The sequence below is a fragment of the Misgurnus anguillicaudatus genome, chromosome 10 (genome assembly GCF_027580225.2).
Source record: "Misgurnus anguillicaudatus chromosome 10, ASM2758022v2, whole genome shotgun sequence".
NCBI lineage: Eukaryota > Metazoa > Chordata > Actinopteri > Cypriniformes > Cobitidae > Misgurnus > Misgurnus anguillicaudatus.
The window spans coordinates 22,300,054-22,316,892 of NC_073346.2; the positions used below are offsets into that span (position 1 = coordinate 22,300,054).

Below are 16,839 nucleotides of genomic sequence, written 5' to 3' on the forward strand. Positions count from 1 at the left end.
TGTTCTGATTCTTTAAATTACTTGAAATTAAAATAAAATGTATTTTACTATCAAATATACTGTGTTGCATACCTTTACTATAATTTGCATAACATCATACACAGTTTATAAGATGTCACATACACTGTCAAAAATGGTCCTTAGCCATCACTGGGCCATACACTGTTTCAAAAAGTACACATTTGAAATTAAAGAACTTATATTAATACCTCAGAGGTACATACTGGAACCGAATGTATGCACACCTGTACCTAAATGGTACATATTTGGACCTTACTGCCCCAGTGACAACTTGGGAGCATTTTTTGACATTTTCTTTGTGACGGTGCACCATAAAACATTTGAGACCTAAGAATGCATATGTGAGGAAAAATATGTGTCTGTGTATTTGTTATTCCTCTGCCTGTCTCATATTTCTATCTTTGACTCCCACTGTATGAGACAGATGTCAGCAAATCCAGACATGAAACAATGAATCACAGGAAAGAGATTTAGCTTGTGCCTCTTATAAGTTAAATGCTGTGAATACAATATACACTTTTACAAAACACTCAAACCAACCAGAATTAGCTTTATATAAATTTCCCCATACATATATAAATATAATATGATATAGTGATGTATAAGTTTATATGCAACATCAAATCTTGCCATGTGCTACTATAAAGCAGACAAATTATATAGAAATAACTCTACAGTATAATGAAAGGTTTTATATTTACTGCCCTGTGTAGTAAAGGTTATCATGTTGACATGAATGTTAATGGATGATAAGGGTAAATTAATTTGTGTTATGATTACTCAATGCACAATGAGGTTATTGTACTATGTGTTCGCTTTTGCGCTATCACTGATTACAACAGCTCATATTCCTGTAGCATGAAGATGGTGTACTAGGTCCTGTCAAATGAGGGATGATTGGGTTCAGACTTTGCTGGAAATCTCATGCTATTTTGGGAAACAAACAAGGGAGTATATTACACCCAGAATCATGTGGCTGGCCCAGTTTGCAGATGCGATGGTCCAGCATGTAAATTGAAACATTTCACATGGTGAACTATAGGGAATGATGAAATTGGTGCAAGAGTAACAGCAACAGGTGTGTTAATGAGTATATGTCTGATCATGTTTGTGTGCATGTGTATGTGCGTGCTACCTCAAACACATGACATAAACAGCTCAGGACAGTTTGTGTATGTCATTACATGAAAGTTTTGCTTTTAATGTCCCTTTAAATGGTCTTTCTGTGAATGAATTTTCTACTTATTTAGTTTTACTTTAAATTATTAAAGTGAAATACGATCTAAATACCAGGAAGTCCCCTTATTGGACTTGACCCTGAGTGAGAGTGCAACAGTAAGCATAGCTTGGGAAAAGGATATTTTAAGAGAGGGACAAATGTCACATTGTTGCTTTTAAAGCAAATGCTTTTCTAATGTGACCAGCTAACCCTTTGAAATATTAATTAATATTAAACTTTAAGGGGTGGTTTCTCGGACAGGAATTAGCTTAAGCCAGGACTAGGCCTTAGTTTAATTAGGAAATATAGCAAACATGCCTTACTAAAAACATTACTTTTGTGCATTTTGAGGCAAAACAAAGGGCACTGGTGTATTTTAAGATATGTCAGTCCAAGTTGTTTTCAGTTTGGACATCTCTTAAATTTATTTTAGTCTAGGCTTAGTCTAATCTCTGTCTGGGAAACTGCCCCTAAGTGTAACAAAAATTATATTGTACTTTAAGTCTTAGTATGAGGAGCAACAAAACATTGAACACTGAATATATCATGACTTTTTATTTGCTTTTTTCAAGAAAACAAGCAAAAAAATATTATTGGTTAACCTGAACAAACTAATTAGAATTACTTAACATACAACATCTAAGAAACTGTTTATAAACAAATACAGTTTATCTCAATCAACTAATTTCTAAGGTGAAACATTATTCCTCACTTGAACCAGATCACTTCTTGGAAGTTTGAAGCCTTGAGGTCTGTGTCAAGCTTATGAAGCAACATGTTTCTCTGCATGACTGTGACAACAGTCACACTGTGTACATGTGCTTATGCACCTGCTGATACATCTTCCATTAGCTATGGTGAAGGTTAAATGACATTCTGCTATCTACCAGACTGGTAAAGAGGCGGTAGAAACAGATGGAATCTTCTACTTTAACCACAGTAGGCAGGTTGGTTTAGATTTAGCCAAGTCAGGTTACATTAGCTCTGGAATGGTCGGAGACAAACCATTCAATAAATGTTATGTTTCCAGTAACCTTTATCACATGTCTGGTGTGGTGAACATCAAATGACCTTTTGGCAGTCGAATGGAATTGATTATTTTGTTTGGTTTTTTGTTTTATTTAAAAACACTGGAAACCATTTCCTGTTCCCCATAAAATATACTAATAACTTCAGATCTGTTTATAAACAAACTGTTCAACAAAAAATGTCTCCTTAGCATATTAAACTTTAACTTTAAAAAGCTGTTGTTTTTAAATTGTAGTGAAACAATTATACAGTTAAAGCAGTGACCAAGTTTTCAACCAAATTTGTATTTTACCATTTTTAACCATTTTCCCGGACAGGTCTTATCCGAGTCCCAGACTAAAATGGATGTTTGATCTGGTTTAATTTAAAAACTTCTTGATTTCTGACATATCTTAAAATATACCAGTGCCTTTGTTTTGTCTCATGATGCAAACCTGTTGTGTTTTTTAAGTTTTTTTTGTAAAAACTACTTAAATGTCCTAATTTAACTAAGTCCTATTCTGCCCTACAAAGGCTAAGTGCAGTAACTACGCAAACACTGAAACTGAGAAAAATACCCTTTTTTACACCAACCAGTCAAACGTGTTACTGCAATTTTGGCACACACGTTTCTGTAAAATGGGACAAAATTGAACCAGTAGACTTTGTTACAAGACACATCAGATATCCCGAAGCCCATTTCAACCCTTAACTCAAATTTGACTAAATAAGTAGTTAGTGCGCTTTGGCTTTTAGGGAGTCCTGGATTAATCTAAACCCTGTCCGGGAAACCGCCCCATAGTTTAATAACCATATATTTTAGTATTTACAAACCTGTATAAATTTCTTTGTTTTGCTTATCACAAAGGAAGATATTTGTAAACAAGCAGGAAACAGGAGCACCATTGACTTCCATAGTAGCAAAGCAAAATTTAATGTAAGTCAAAGGTGCTCAAAACGGTTTAAAAATAATGACTGAATTTTCATTTTTGGGTAAACTTTTAATTTAAAGAGCACCTATTATCTTCATGAGTTTACATTTCTTTTGGTGTTTAAGTGTGTGTTTGTACATGTTAGCAATATGCAAGGTTACAAATAGCCTACCAAAGTATACAATAACACATGTAATCGTCTCCAACTAAAATTTCTTTTCTTGGACTACAACAAACACAAGGATTGTAGGCAACAGTTTACTTCCTGGACCTGTTGACGTGGACACGATGCACATTATAATTCTGCCCACTTCTGACTCACAGCCTGTAAGTAGCCTATGGTTTTTTATATTTAAAGAATTTACTACTGAGTTTTAAACCATGATTCAAACGCGAGTTTTGAGCAGCGCAGACTAGCCCTTGTTGTTTGTCAATTCTACAATAACAAATGCAGGCATGGTTTATGTTTGAGAATCCTTACCCGCTCAAGCCACGCTGGCAAAGTTGATCGATCAGTTTGGTCAATCTACATTTCTCTGATTCAGATTCGAGTTCATAATAATAAGGTAGTAAAGACGATATTAATGCCTGTCAGGATTGCATTGGAAGCTGATCTTCCAAATATGGTAAGAAGCATCAAATTTCGGGCAGACGCTATTCAGGCAAATCACAACTCACTGGAAAGCTGGCCAATCCGGGGACCCTGTGTCTTTCAGAACAATGCGCTTTGTACAGGTTCTGGCTAGAGGGGATACAGCTAAGACCAAATCTTTTGCATGATGTTCATTTTAGGTTTACGTTTCTGAATAGGATTATGATTTTAAAAAAAAACAGAGGGTCTGGCTGCATAGCATCCAGCTACGGTCTAAATTCCATGAAATGTTGGGTTTAGGGTTAGGGTTAAAATGAGATTTCATGAGATTTGGGCCATAGCTGTATCCCTTCTAGCCGCAACCCTTTGTACAAAATTGACTCATTTCAGAAAAGCAGGGCATAGAGGAGCAACAATAATATACGGTATATGGAAAATACACAAAACAACGTTCTTTTTAGCAAAGTACTAGGGGCTCTTTAATACAGGTGGTAAAATGGCAGCCATATGAAAAATTAAAGATAATTGCAAATATCCTTAGTCCATTGCCAATACTTGTGGTATATTTACGGTACTTCTTTAAAAAATAAATTGTGTTATGTCTTGTTGAATCAGTAACAGTTTTTAACTCTATAATCAAAAATATAACGGGTCATTTATATGTAAATAAATAATCGATTTTACAGCATTTTCACATTGTTTTACAGTTAAAATTATAAATATTTTTTACAAAAAATGGCAAGGACTCGTATTACATCAGCTTGCACACATATAGTATCTTATGGTACACATTTTTTACTGATGTGCCATTCATGTAAATACTACTAGACCCATTGGTTCTCATGCTAATTACAATACAGTGTTAGTTTTACCATCACTTTTATTAACTGTAAGAGTAAGACATACCTTCAAAGTGCTAATACACACCTAACAAGAGCATGCATACAATAACAATTCAAAGAAAGGTGATAAGAATTAAACTGTCTGAAAGGAAACACTTGGAGAGAAAACGCTTAGGTGTGACTTGAGCAGATTAACAGATAGGCTGTTTCTCCTTTCCATCTGCTTTATTACATCATGATGTGTGACAGTCACATTTCTTTGCTTACTATGATAGTCATTACCAAACAAATGTGAATTGGTTTTGATGAAATCAACTTCAAAAGACTATTTTTGTTATCACAGTGTGAAGTTCTCTACAACTGGTTTTGTTTTAGAAAGTTGATGGTGTTTTACTAACAGAGGTCAGTGGGACTTTGATTATGTAACATGTTGAATGATAAGACAAAACCAGTTTAATCAGCTCCTTGTAATGATTATCAGCCTTCCACAATTTCACAGTTAGTCCGATTAGTGATGAAGTACGAAGTCTTTCTTTTAACACACAAATTATTTTTTTTTCATGATCTATCCAAAATCCACCTCTCTATCTCTCATTTATACATATGTTAGGATTTCATGATTAACGTTTGTAACTTACTCATCAGCACAGAAGTCACTTTCTATTTTTAGCTTATGCCTGGAGATTTTTGTGCATTCATTTTGTTGTGTTTAAAAGAAATAAAATTACAGACTAACATAACATTAAATTACCTTTACTGTTGATGATGATCATAAGATCACGATGACAGGTGATATGAAGCGTCAACTCTTAAGTCTGATTATGTTTCTACTGAGGTTTTGCAACATCAAGGAAGATGATAAACAAAGCCACGTGTTGAAGAATCTGTCCAAGGGGGCGGAGCCAGCAATACTTCCGGTTTCTCCTCTTACAATATAAATACAACTGCGCACTTTTATCATCAGAGACGCGATCATAGCATGATTTGCAAACACGCTAGAAAATCACTTCAACAATTAAAATTTCTCTTAATTTAAATTTTGTATATTGTTAAAATGCCATTTCTTGGTCAAGACTGGCGCTCACCTGGTCAAAGCTGGATAAAAACGGAGGATGGTTGGAAAAAATCCACGACAGATGAGAACGAGAAGAATAACAATGTTTCAGAGAGGAGAAGGTCAGTTTACAGTCGTATAAAATTGTCATGTCAAGACGTTAAACTGACTGTTTTCCTTTACCGAGCGCGAATAACAATATCAAACAAATGGCGCAGCTTTACTGCAGACGCAGTTTCTCACAAAAATGGGCTCCTTAAATCGGAAAACTTTTGACAGCAGGTTCACATCACACTCACAATCGTTTATTTATTTTGTAAAGCAGAATGAATACGCATAATGAACTTGAAAAGATGATGGGGATGCGCAGCTCGAGTTACAGCACTGCAGTAAATAGCTGTCATATGCCTTTGTTTACTCATCAGCTGTTAATCGCCTTTGCTATTAATACATCCACAGTGGAATACCGTAGTGTAGGTCATATGCCGGAACTATTTACTGTTTCTAGAAAAATCCTATATACTTCAGCATTTAGTAAAGGTAACTGTAGTAAAATACCTTGTAAAATTGTTAATACTGTGGCAGTCAATAACAATATAATAATAAAAATACTACTGCAGTATTTTACTACGATTTACTATAGTAAATACTAAAGTATACTACAGTGTTTTGCATGTGGGAATCAATATGTGATGCATAGAGCTTATTACAATCCTAAATATTTCCATATTTTATGCATAATAATATACAAACAGATGTATGTAAACAATCAGTAACTCAGAGTAAGCATGCATTAATGCTTTCAATTCTACTTTCAGTTACTGCAAGGATGAATATGAAAAGGAGAATTTGATGCTCAGCATAAATTATGACGTTGCTGCCAAGAAGCGGAAGAAGGACTTGATGAACAACAACACCAAAATTCCTTGTAAGCAGTAAGCCTATGCTTTGCAACATGAAGGCCTGGTTTCACAGACAAGGCTTTAAGCCAGGACTAAATTAAGATGTTTAAGCATCTTTTATAAACACGCCTTAGAAAAAGACGATACTGGTGTTAACATGTGTCTTAGTCTAGGACTACTCTTAAGCCTTGTCTGTGAAACCGTGGTATACTTATCAAATAAACAATTAAGTTGCAAAACTCCTGTTTGGTTTCTTTGCAGATTTTCACAGAGATAAATGGATATACGTCCACAAAGGTAGTACCAAAGAGGTAAGCCTGTAAATGATCTTTTACAGTATGCTTGTTTGAATACAAGAAATGAGTTAACTATTTCCTCTCTGATCATTTCACCCAGCGGCATGGATATTGTACTTTGGGAGAAGCGTTTAATCGCTTGGACTTCTGCAGTGCCATCAAGGACACCAGGCGATTCAATTATGTTGTTAGGGTGAGTGCCCTTAATGTACTTTGTGACAATAGGCAAGCTTTTGAGAAGAAGGAGTTAAGCCTTGACATCTGGGTGTTTGCCACTGTCTTTACTCTTATCAAAGCAAACCAGACAAGTTTGTTCGCAGCAGATGAAAGGCACAATTTTTTCTACTTTGTGTGTGTTTAACCAGCTGGGCTAAAACATGGCCTTACAGCCATGGCTAAAACATGGCCTTACAGCCATGGTCCTGTACCGGTCTAGTCTGTACTTAGGCTTTAGGTTCGCTAAATGAGTTGATGTTCTTCAGTGTTCCAGTAATAAAATTTAAGGTCATTGGCAAAGAGCAGATAAACATAGGTTGGTGTGATGTTCTGCTCACAGTGTCCTAACAGACAGCTGAGCTGAAAAATAGGAGGGCTGGAGCTTATGAAACCAAAACGGAAAATCAAGTGACTTGAGTGCCTGTTTACCCCCCCCCCCTCATTGTGACACTGAATACTGATCTGATCACTTGATTTCACTGTGATCTTGTATAAACTATGATGGTGGTCATTAATTGGATCATTTATGCATTTATTATGGTTTATTTGTTGGTTTTTGGTTTATTTATTTCATTTTTATGGTATCTGCATTTAATTTGATGCCTTTGCTTATCCAGACATTTCCAGAATGGTCACAGCACTATTGAGACACAGTAGTGTCAGGTTTATCTTGCAGTTTGGTTGTCTGGCCTTGTGCTGGTGTTGTGTCAGAGCTCAGTTACAGAGATCAGGTTTAGCAGGAATGGAAAAACAGTCCTATTAGACTACTTAAAATGCAGCTTAACAAAGACGGGTATAATATCTTAGTCTGTAATTATCATCATGAATTTACCTCTGATGTTACACTGTGTAATGGTGTCAAAACACATAGCTGTTTGCATGCCTAAACATTGCCCCATCATGTTTTAAGTGATAAGGCTGTATGTCAAAAAGTCATTTTTAAACATGTTTAATCTGTGTTATAAACTTGACACACAATGAACTCTGAGAGTTTCCAGAACTTAAGGTGGAGACATTACGTCCGATCATAGTCCACATAAAAGCACTTAAAGCTGTTCTAATGGGCCGGGGTGAGGGGAATAACAATGCTCACATGCTTTTGGGTCGAGTGTGGGTCAGTGTTGCCCCATGATGTGGATTGTACAGCTCTTACATGCCCATCATTCCACCCAGCAGTTGTTTAAGAGCACAACTTGGCTTTCACTATCTGCTCTTGGCTGTCCTAACATCTTCAAATGAACTTGGTGTTGGAAAACACACGTGCAAAGCGTTCACGTGACACACATGCTTCACTTCCATCAAAAATGCCCAAATTTCCTTTCATTGTTCTCTCAGAAATGCAAATTTTTTAGGTATTGTTTATTAATGAAGGAGGTTCGGTCCATTCCTGTTTGGTATGGTTTGAAAGAATGGTGTTTCCTGATTTAATCTTGACTTCAAAACAACACTGCTGACTGAGGCAGACATTAGCCAGAGAGCCAGCATGTTTGATGGGATAGAGCGTCTCATTTCTGAGTCATTGTTTTTGCCAAGGCCAGAGAGAATTGAATGTAACTGTCTGGAACACAGAGGCTCTTAGTCTGACCTCTCGAATTTATGTTTAACATTTCAGCTGCTGGAGCTCATCGCCAAGTCCCAGCTGCCTTCTCTTAGTGGAGTGGCACAGAAAAACTACATGAACATTTTGGAAAGGGTCGTACAAAAAGGTAAGCTCTCGCTCTCACCTCATTCCTTATATTTGCAAACCTATAAGTCATTATGAAGCATCAACAATATTTGTTGTGTGTTTACTATACATCTGTGAAATTCGCCTTATATTGAAATTCTATTTTGGTTAATAGGGCCAAATTTTTGACTAATAGGATACAGCTTAATGGAAATTTTATAATTGCCTACTCTGGAAAGTGTGACAACACCTTTTGAGCGCAAACAGAAACCTCATGAATACTCTAAACCTTAAGTCCTCTCAGTTTAAGAAAAGTTTCAGGTTGTTATGGTAAACTTAATTATTTACAGTACAGTGTGTATGCATGCATGCATCTTTAGAGGATCCATTTGTCTCTAGAAGTAAGCTATATCCGACAAAATGCTCCTTCGTAAATCAGTGCATTACAAATTTTTTGAAAAGGCTTACAAAACAATAGAGGTCCATGTTATGTCCTTTTTTAGATAGCAAACGTTTGTGTGTGTGCGCTTTATGAAAGCATTTGGCTTCATATAATAAACAGCAGATACAGCCCCATAATGTAATGTCCTTGAGGTTTATTTAAACTATTGTTTACGCTGTCTTGTTGCTTTCTCAGTTCTAGATGATCAGCAAAACGTTCGACCGATTAAAGAACTATTGCAGACACTATATACATCATTGTGCAGTCTGGTTCAGGACATGGGGAAGTCTGTGCTGGTGGGCAACATCAACATCTGGGTGCACCGCATGGAGAACATACTGCAGTGGCAACAGCAGCTTGACAACATTCAAATCAACAGGGTGAGAGATCAAAGATATATTAAAGTTTGATGTAAAAATAAATGACCCTTTACTGATCTATAGAGGTTAGAATAGGGTAATATATGTCCAACTTCACGTGACCAAACCGGAAAATCGGGTCGATCACTTCCGGTTGCCGGTAGGGCTGCATAACAATTAATCGTGACTAACCGTTTGCAGAATAAAAGTTTTTGTTTACATCATATATGTGTGTGTATTATGTATAATAATAATTTATATATAAATACACACACATGCATTTATAAGTTTAGGAAAAAAAAAAAAAATATATATATATATATATATATATATATATATATATATATATATATATATATATTATATAATATAAATTATAGTTAAATATAAAAATGTATATACACATGTCAATACTTCTTTGATATCTACATGCGTGTGTATTTATTTATATATAATTATTGTACACAGTACACACATATATTTTATATAAACAAAAACTTTTATTTTGCAAATTATTAGTCGTGATTAATCGTTATGCAGCCCTAGTTGCCGGTATGTGTTATTCGTATTATTATTATTTGCAGTGTTGGGGAAAGTAACTTTTTAAAGTAATGCAATACAATATTAAGTTATTACCCAAAAAAGTAACTGTGTTACTTAGTTACTTTTTATGGAAAGTAATACTTGCGTTACTTTTTCTTACTTGGCTGAGGCTTGATCTCTTTCAAGCCTTGCAGGTGTTTTTTATGACTGAGAAGTTCTGCATTCACAAATTTCCATCACAAAAATGTCAAGCCCTGGCCGTTTCTGATTCAAACTGTTTTCGCTAAGGCACGCACGCATAAGAGTGCATAATTCTATGTGACTACCTTCAGTTTAATTCAGTACATTATTTTTTTATCAAATTAATTAAACTGGAAAGTAACTTGCATTACTTTTGAAAAAAAGTATCTCAAATATTAATGTGTACATTTAAAAAGTAATGCGTTACTTTACTTGTTACTTCAGAAAAGTAATATTATTACGTAATGCACGTTACTAGTAATGGGTTACCCCCAACACTGATTATTTGTGTTATGTTTTTTTTTTTTTTAATAACCGATGTCCAGTGGATATGCTCATTAAACCTAAGTAAAAGAAAATTTGCTAAGTTTTTAATACTTTATAGCTTTTGACAAAAGGAGTTTCTTCTCGCATACATTCAGATATTAGAATAAAAAAACACAAATAATAATACTATAAATAACAAAAACAAGCTACGATAGCACATACCGGCAACCGGAGGCGATCGACCCTGTTTTCCAGTTTGGTCACGTGGCGTTCAACATATACCCTATTGGCTGTTCCAGGACAAAAATGATGTTGACCCAGAAATATGTGAAACTTTACTAAACTACTATCTTGAGACTGTCCGGAGGTCAAATTTAAACAGATTTTTAATCTGTCCAGCCCACAAACACAGGAATGACATTCCTTGACCTTCCAGCTAGTCTACATTTGAATATCATGCACCGTCTGTCAGATGGACGAGATCTGGTCAGTCTGGGTCAAGTATGCCCGGACCTATGTGTACTGGCAGAAGATCGCCTGCTGTGGAAGAGACTTTGCCAGTATCACTTTACAGACAGACAGGTAAAAGTTTGTATATAAATACAGTGTTAAATTTATTAAGGAATAGTTTCATTCATTACTCATGAGTTCTGTTATTTTGTGTACTAACACTAAATTTGCACAACAGATCCGCAAGCGTATAATGGTGTCAGATAAAGGCCAATTGGAATGGAAAAAGATGTACTTTAAGCTGTGCCGGTGCTACCCGCATAAGGAGCAGTACAGTGACACATTACAGTTCTGCACACATTGCCACATTCTTTTCTGGAAGGTAAGATGAAATGAAAGCACTTGAAATATTTGAGTACCTAAATGTATAGATTTAAACATTTAAGTCTAGAAAGATTTATAACTGTTAGGTCAATGACCGTGTTTTTTGGTTTGTTTACCACAGGATACAGATCACCCTTGCACAGCCAATAACCCAGAGACGTGCTGCAAGCCAGTGTCTCCACAGGGGTTTATTAACCTGTTTAAGTTCTAGGGGGCGCTGCATTGCTGCCATGTGTATATAGTGTCAATAGCGCAAAGGATTCCTGGATGACTTGAGGCAGGGAAAAGATGCGAATGATTTAGAAGGCAAATAATGTTAAATAATGAAAATTACATGTACAAGAGGAAGAGTCAATAAGTGAAAGTTATGTTGTGTTGAGGGAAATATTCAAAAGGCAATGTTTATTTATAAGGGATATGTCTATTTATTTAGCATGGATCTTGTTTACTGAAAGACATTTGAGGATTAGAATATTTATTCGCATAAAAAGTTGCCTGTATGCTGCCAGGATGTCCTGGTCACTTCTGTGAATGTAATATATGTTTGATTTTGGCAACGCAGACATTATTGTACTGTTGTTTGAAGATATTTTTGCTTAAAGCAAAAAGTGCATGAAGTGGATATGTTTACCAAAATGGCCTTAACACTGGTGTGCAATACTTTTCCAGTTTTTTTTCCACTTTTATACATTTGATATTTTCGGTAGTTTGTGTTTTAAACATGCTTGTTTTTTTCTAAACACAATAAATACATGAGTACATTAATAAGCAGTTCTAAAGAACAGACTCCTCTTATGTGCCGCCTTATTGTAACCAAATTTCATACCTTCATACAAAAAAAAGTCAGGTCCAGTTTAAAAAAAAACATGTTAAACCTACTAGTACACTTATCCTATAGATGAAATAACCCAAAATCACATCATCTGAGACCCTTACTGTCATTAAATGGGTTTGAAATTCATAAGATTTGGAACAGATGTGGTTTAAAATATGTATAATAGGTTTTTGTTGTTACCTGAAGAAATCCATTCAAAGGTTATTTGCCGAATTTGCAATGCACTGTACAATTCTGCACTATTTGTTCATTACAGTTTTACTTTAGCTTTGCAATGAAACCTGCATGACGTTAAATCACACTAAGATATGTTTGATATTTGAGATTTACTTTTTGAATGTGTTTCTATTGTACATACTGATGTACTGTGTATTAACACAATGTGTAGCTGTTTGCAAATACAAGGTTAAAAGTCACAATTTTCTTAAAAATATAGTTTTATTTCTTTAGAAACAAAAAGTCTTCCTCTTCATAGGAAGATATAAACAAATCAACTACAGTTGAATTGTTTTTTTTTTTTATGAGGCATTAAGCATATTTATTATGTCACATTTATATACCCCCTTAACAAGATAAAGCAGATATGCAATAAAATGCCACAATCACATGGAAATATGGGGCATTATGGCATTAAAGACATTAAATTGCTGTTTCTTAATATCAAAGTTGAATACATAATACTATTTATCTATCTTTATGTCTAAAAACCACACACATTTTTTAAAGCATCTCGGCAAGGCGACTCAATTACGAACCCGCAGTTTAGTTTTGTTCTGCTTGTCTAAAGTTAGATCATTAGGGAAAAGATGCTGACCCGTTTGAGTTAATTTAATATCATTGAAACAATTCAGTTGTATGACATAGTAAATGGTACTACCCTAAATTCAACATTTGGAAAATAAATGCATCAAAGATACTGCATGAAATAAAAATGTATGCTTTAGGTCAAGTAAAAAATAATGGGGCATGGATGTAGAATAAATAATTGGTTCCCATTAATATTTGTTATGGAGGGTGTCATTAACCAGGCCTTGAGGTTAAATGTCATGGGAAATGCCTTACAAATGCCCTAAATGCCTAACAAGTTACAGCAAAACATTATTTAAATTGGTTATCTAACCTTTTATATACATCTATATTGTTTTCTCAGTCAGTTTAGTATAATACAGGTTTGAAATGTGTGCCAAATGGAATGCTGTGTGTTTAAATTCTTCAAAAATAGCCGGTGAGGGCAAATATTGACCCTTAATAAGGCCATAATCATTTTAATACATTTTAATAAATAAAATTTTTACACTGTTACTCTTACAAGATGACAAAGTTGCACCTTATGCAGACTTTCTTCAAAAGTGCAATTTAAATAACTCTTTGTGAAAAATTGTTCTTTACACTCACTCAACAGTAGGGGGCTCTGTAAGGCCTTGACAATTTATTTGAACATAAATTAATGCAAATTTGTTACATGTAAAGTTTTTGTCTCATAACAAGGAATTATGATGTCGCATAAACTTTAAATATAAATATTTACTACAAAATCTATTGACAGTACACATCCTACAAGTTTTTGCTAAAATTTATTTAATTTTACTTTAAGACTATTCATGCAAATCTGACATTTCTAAAACAAACTTAAATAAAATCAATCAATTCAACAAGTTGACCTCTCATTCAAACTATACAGATTTAGAACATATTAAAGTCAATTAAATAGCATTCTTAGTAGTTTATAAGTAGTTTCATTATAATTTAAAATCCAATTGATACAGAGTCTCCTGTTATCACATGAAAATAACTCAACGAGAGGTAGTCAGTGCAGTTAACACATATTTTGTAGCAACGTTTTTAACTCTATACAGTATTTTTCTGTAATAGTGCAATTTTAATGAGATTTTAACCCCTTTTCACAGCAAGTGCATAAAAGAGCACTACCTTGACAGCCTTTAACACAACAAAAACTGGGTTAACGTCAGGCTGTGGTTTCAGAGCTGGTGTGCTGTTGTCATTCCACATCATGTGGTCATCATTCATGGGCTCTAAGAGCAGAAGTAAAGCAAACCTAGATCATTTTTAAGGTGGTTATACTGATTACACATTAATTATATAAGGGAAGGCATGCATTCATGTTCTGGTTTATACCAACCAAAAAACAGATGCTGGATAAAACGTCATCACTGTTCAACAGAGGTCACACAAGGGCAAATTTTCTCTTTCAGAGTTTTGAATGATCCACTCAATGGCATCCCATCCCTATGATAAACAGTGTTATGTTTACCTTTGGGTATCATCTGTGACGACTTTTCATAATTGCTTAAAGATAAAACTTCATGAAAAAAAGAATCCACAAAAATAACTTTTGCATGCCGGGGACAAAAACACAGCATTTGTATTTAAAATCACTTGTTCACGGCACTTCTCTGATTGCATTACAAAAACAGGAACTACAGCTACTGCATAAGTTCCCATTTATCCACAGTAGATAGCAAACTTTCATCATGGATTTTTTTAATCAACACATGATACAGTATGATGATAAAGGGAATATTCCAAGAGATCTTTTGTCACATTAGTCTGTATTTTACTGAGCACATAAGACATTGTATGCATCTACCTTCCTTGCATTAGCTGACATGGTTAAAGCCATTAACCCTTCCAAGTAGCTGCTAAGGCTGACGCCTTTAACGGTGATAATCGCCTCTTGGGTTAATACAGTACTGTGGAAAAAAACAGAAGTCATCTTTGCGATGGTAAAGTTAATAAAGCTTTATCACTGATACAAAAAAGGTAAAATTATAAAAAAACAACTTTCAGTAAAGTCAGCAGAATCTTACAAGACTTTGTATTTGTATTGTTTATGTGTTTAAATATGCATGCAGTTATTAAAGAGACAAATAAATGAAATATGATACTTACTCCTGAAATAAGATATTTAACTTACATTTCTGAATTTTCTGGATGAGGTGTGTAGACGAGCCTTTCATCAACAGATATAAAATTTGTTAGGGTTATCTAAAGAGAGAGAGATGCCAGTCTTTAGCTCAACTTATAAATTCATAATCATATAAATAGGGTATTTATTCAATGATCTGTTGATTTGTTTCTACAATAAACAAAATCTTACATTTGTTGAGCAAAGTTCCATTTTCTTTTGTTTTGGGTCCACGATGGAATGTTCTTTTACATATGTGATTGTTCGATTTGACCCTAAAATCTACAGTGTTCAGATTAATACAAAATATTTTCTGTTCATCTGACATCATAAATATAAAAAATTAGCACATTTTTAAAACTTTTTTAAATAATTGCTAACCGCTCTGACAATCCCTGGAAGGCCCCACTCTGTGCTCAGTAGCCGATGACTGTGTAGACGTCCATTTGTATCCAGATTTCTATCGAGGACATCCACTCCAACAACACTAGGATTCATTGGATTGGGATATTTCCTCATAGCTGCTTTGATTACAGTTTCCCAAGGGTAGCTGTGTAAATACATTATAATACACAAAGAGAACACATTATAGCTAGTAGGGAAGTTTATTGACCACAGCTTACCTGTAATGGAAATTACATCATCACATATATATTTTTGGCAATGCTGCTCTGGTATAAATATGAGTCAAGCATTTGTCAGAGTAGTTATTGACAACTATTCCTGCAATGCCCTTCTGCAGTGCATCTTAATATCAAAAATGAACATCACGTCCATATCAAGAGAGGACCTTAATATAGAGGTTTGTTCAATATCATCATATATATCATCTTAATAACCTCTTATTTTCAAGTGAAACTGGTGAGTGTTTAAAAAGAGAAACTAGGGAATATACTGGTTTTATGCAATTCTAAAATACACTATCAGTCTTCATTTCTGATTGATTGTTATGTTATAGTATGACTGTTAGCCTATAAAAATAATTTTCATCACATTCAATATACAATCTTAACGTAATAACGTAATTTCTATATTCATGTGCTTTTCTAGTCACACCAGGTAGCCTGTATCAATAGTGCAGTAAGAATATTGCAGGCCTAAATGACTAAGGGCTACCGGATAGGACCGAATGAATGACAATTGCATTAATGCATTAACGCTGAAATTTGTGTTATTTGCTATGCAATGAGTACATGTTTCTTTAAAAATAAATCTAGGATAAATGTTAGTTCTGTTTTCTGATCCCAACGCTATACATACTAAGCGATTCCGGATGCTAAAGATGATTCAGATGATGCTGAAATCTGTGCTCACGAGCGCTGCACTCGCCTTATGTTACTTACCTGAATATGTGTTCCGTGCTCCAGATCTTCATTTCTGCAACAGTATGGCTCCATACGACGATGAACTGATCTCATAAATTCATATTTTCACGCTCCGCTCCAATGACACCGGCTTAAGATGCTCCTCATTTAATGCAATTGCAACAACCCTGCCTGCTGTTAGCTGATAACGGCATCTACCAATAGAGATCAAGCCCGACACTGACGCTATGACTTGATGTAGATCAGAGTTGCGCTACAAACGTGCAAATGTTAACCGTAGTGCACATTCGGTCAATGTATTTAACGGAAGCTGCGTGCTT

The 16,839-nt window shown here is 34.8% G+C and overlaps 2 protein-coding genes across 2 annotated transcripts; one reads left to right on the forward strand and one right to left on the reverse strand.

Annotated features, from left to right (window-relative positions):
- Nucleotides 1–5,565: 5,565 nt before the first annotated feature.
- fbxo32 (F-box protein 32) lies at nucleotides 5,566–12,204 on the forward strand. The gene is made up of 9 exons (XM_055210741.2): nucleotides 5,566–5,790; nucleotides 6,487–6,596; nucleotides 6,832–6,881; nucleotides 6,967–7,059; nucleotides 8,695–8,788; nucleotides 9,386–9,570; nucleotides 10,999–11,181; nucleotides 11,288–11,431; nucleotides 11,555–12,204. Exons 1-9 carry the CDS (start codon nucleotides 5,669–5,671, stop codon nucleotides 11,642–11,644), a joined length of 1,071 nt encoding a protein of 356 aa, XP_055066716.1. The 5' UTR covers nucleotides 5,566–5,668; the 3' UTR covers nucleotides 11,645–12,204.
- Nucleotides 12,205–13,663: 1,459 nt separating this feature from the next.
- On the reverse strand, nucleotides 13,664–16,809 carry prelid3a (PRELI domain containing 3A). The gene is made up of 7 exons (XM_055210742.2): nucleotides 16,538–16,809; nucleotides 15,576–15,744; nucleotides 15,387–15,476; nucleotides 15,204–15,274; nucleotides 14,877–14,979; nucleotides 14,409–14,515; nucleotides 13,664–14,301 (listed from the first exon to the last, which is right to left on the reverse strand). Exons 1-6 carry the CDS (start codon nucleotides 16,567–16,569, stop codon nucleotides 14,444–14,446), a joined length of 537 nt encoding a protein of 178 aa, XP_055066717.1. The 5' UTR covers nucleotides 16,570–16,809; the 3' UTR covers nucleotides 13,664–14,301; nucleotides 14,409–14,443.
- Between the last annotated feature and the right edge of the window lie 30 nt (nucleotides 16,810–16,839).

Bases quoted from the DNA above. Each gene is read 5' to 3' on its own strand.
- prelid3a (XM_055210742.2), bottom strand. From the start codon at position 16,569: ATGAAGATCTGGAGCACGGAACACATATTCAG. The intron at 15,477-15,575 runs GTTAGCAATTAT...TGAACACTGTAG, and splicing joins TTCCAGGGATTGTCAGAGCG to ATTTTAGGGTCAAATCGAAC. The intron at 14,980-15,203 runs GTAAGTTAAATA...TTTTTTCCACAG, and splicing joins CATCCAGAAAATTCAGAAAT to TACTGTATTAACCCAAGAGG.
- fbxo32 (XM_055210741.2), top strand. From the start codon at position 5,669: ATGCCATTTCTTGGTCAAGACTGGCGCTCACCTGGTCAAAGCTGGATA. The intron at 6,597-6,831 runs GTAAGCAGTAAG...GTTTCTTTGCAG, and splicing joins CAACAACACCAAAATTCCTT to ATTTTCACAGAGATAAATGG. The intron at 6,882-6,966 runs GTAAGCCTGTAA...CATTTCACCCAG, and splicing joins ACAAAGGTAGTACCAAAGAG to CGGCATGGATATTGTACTTT.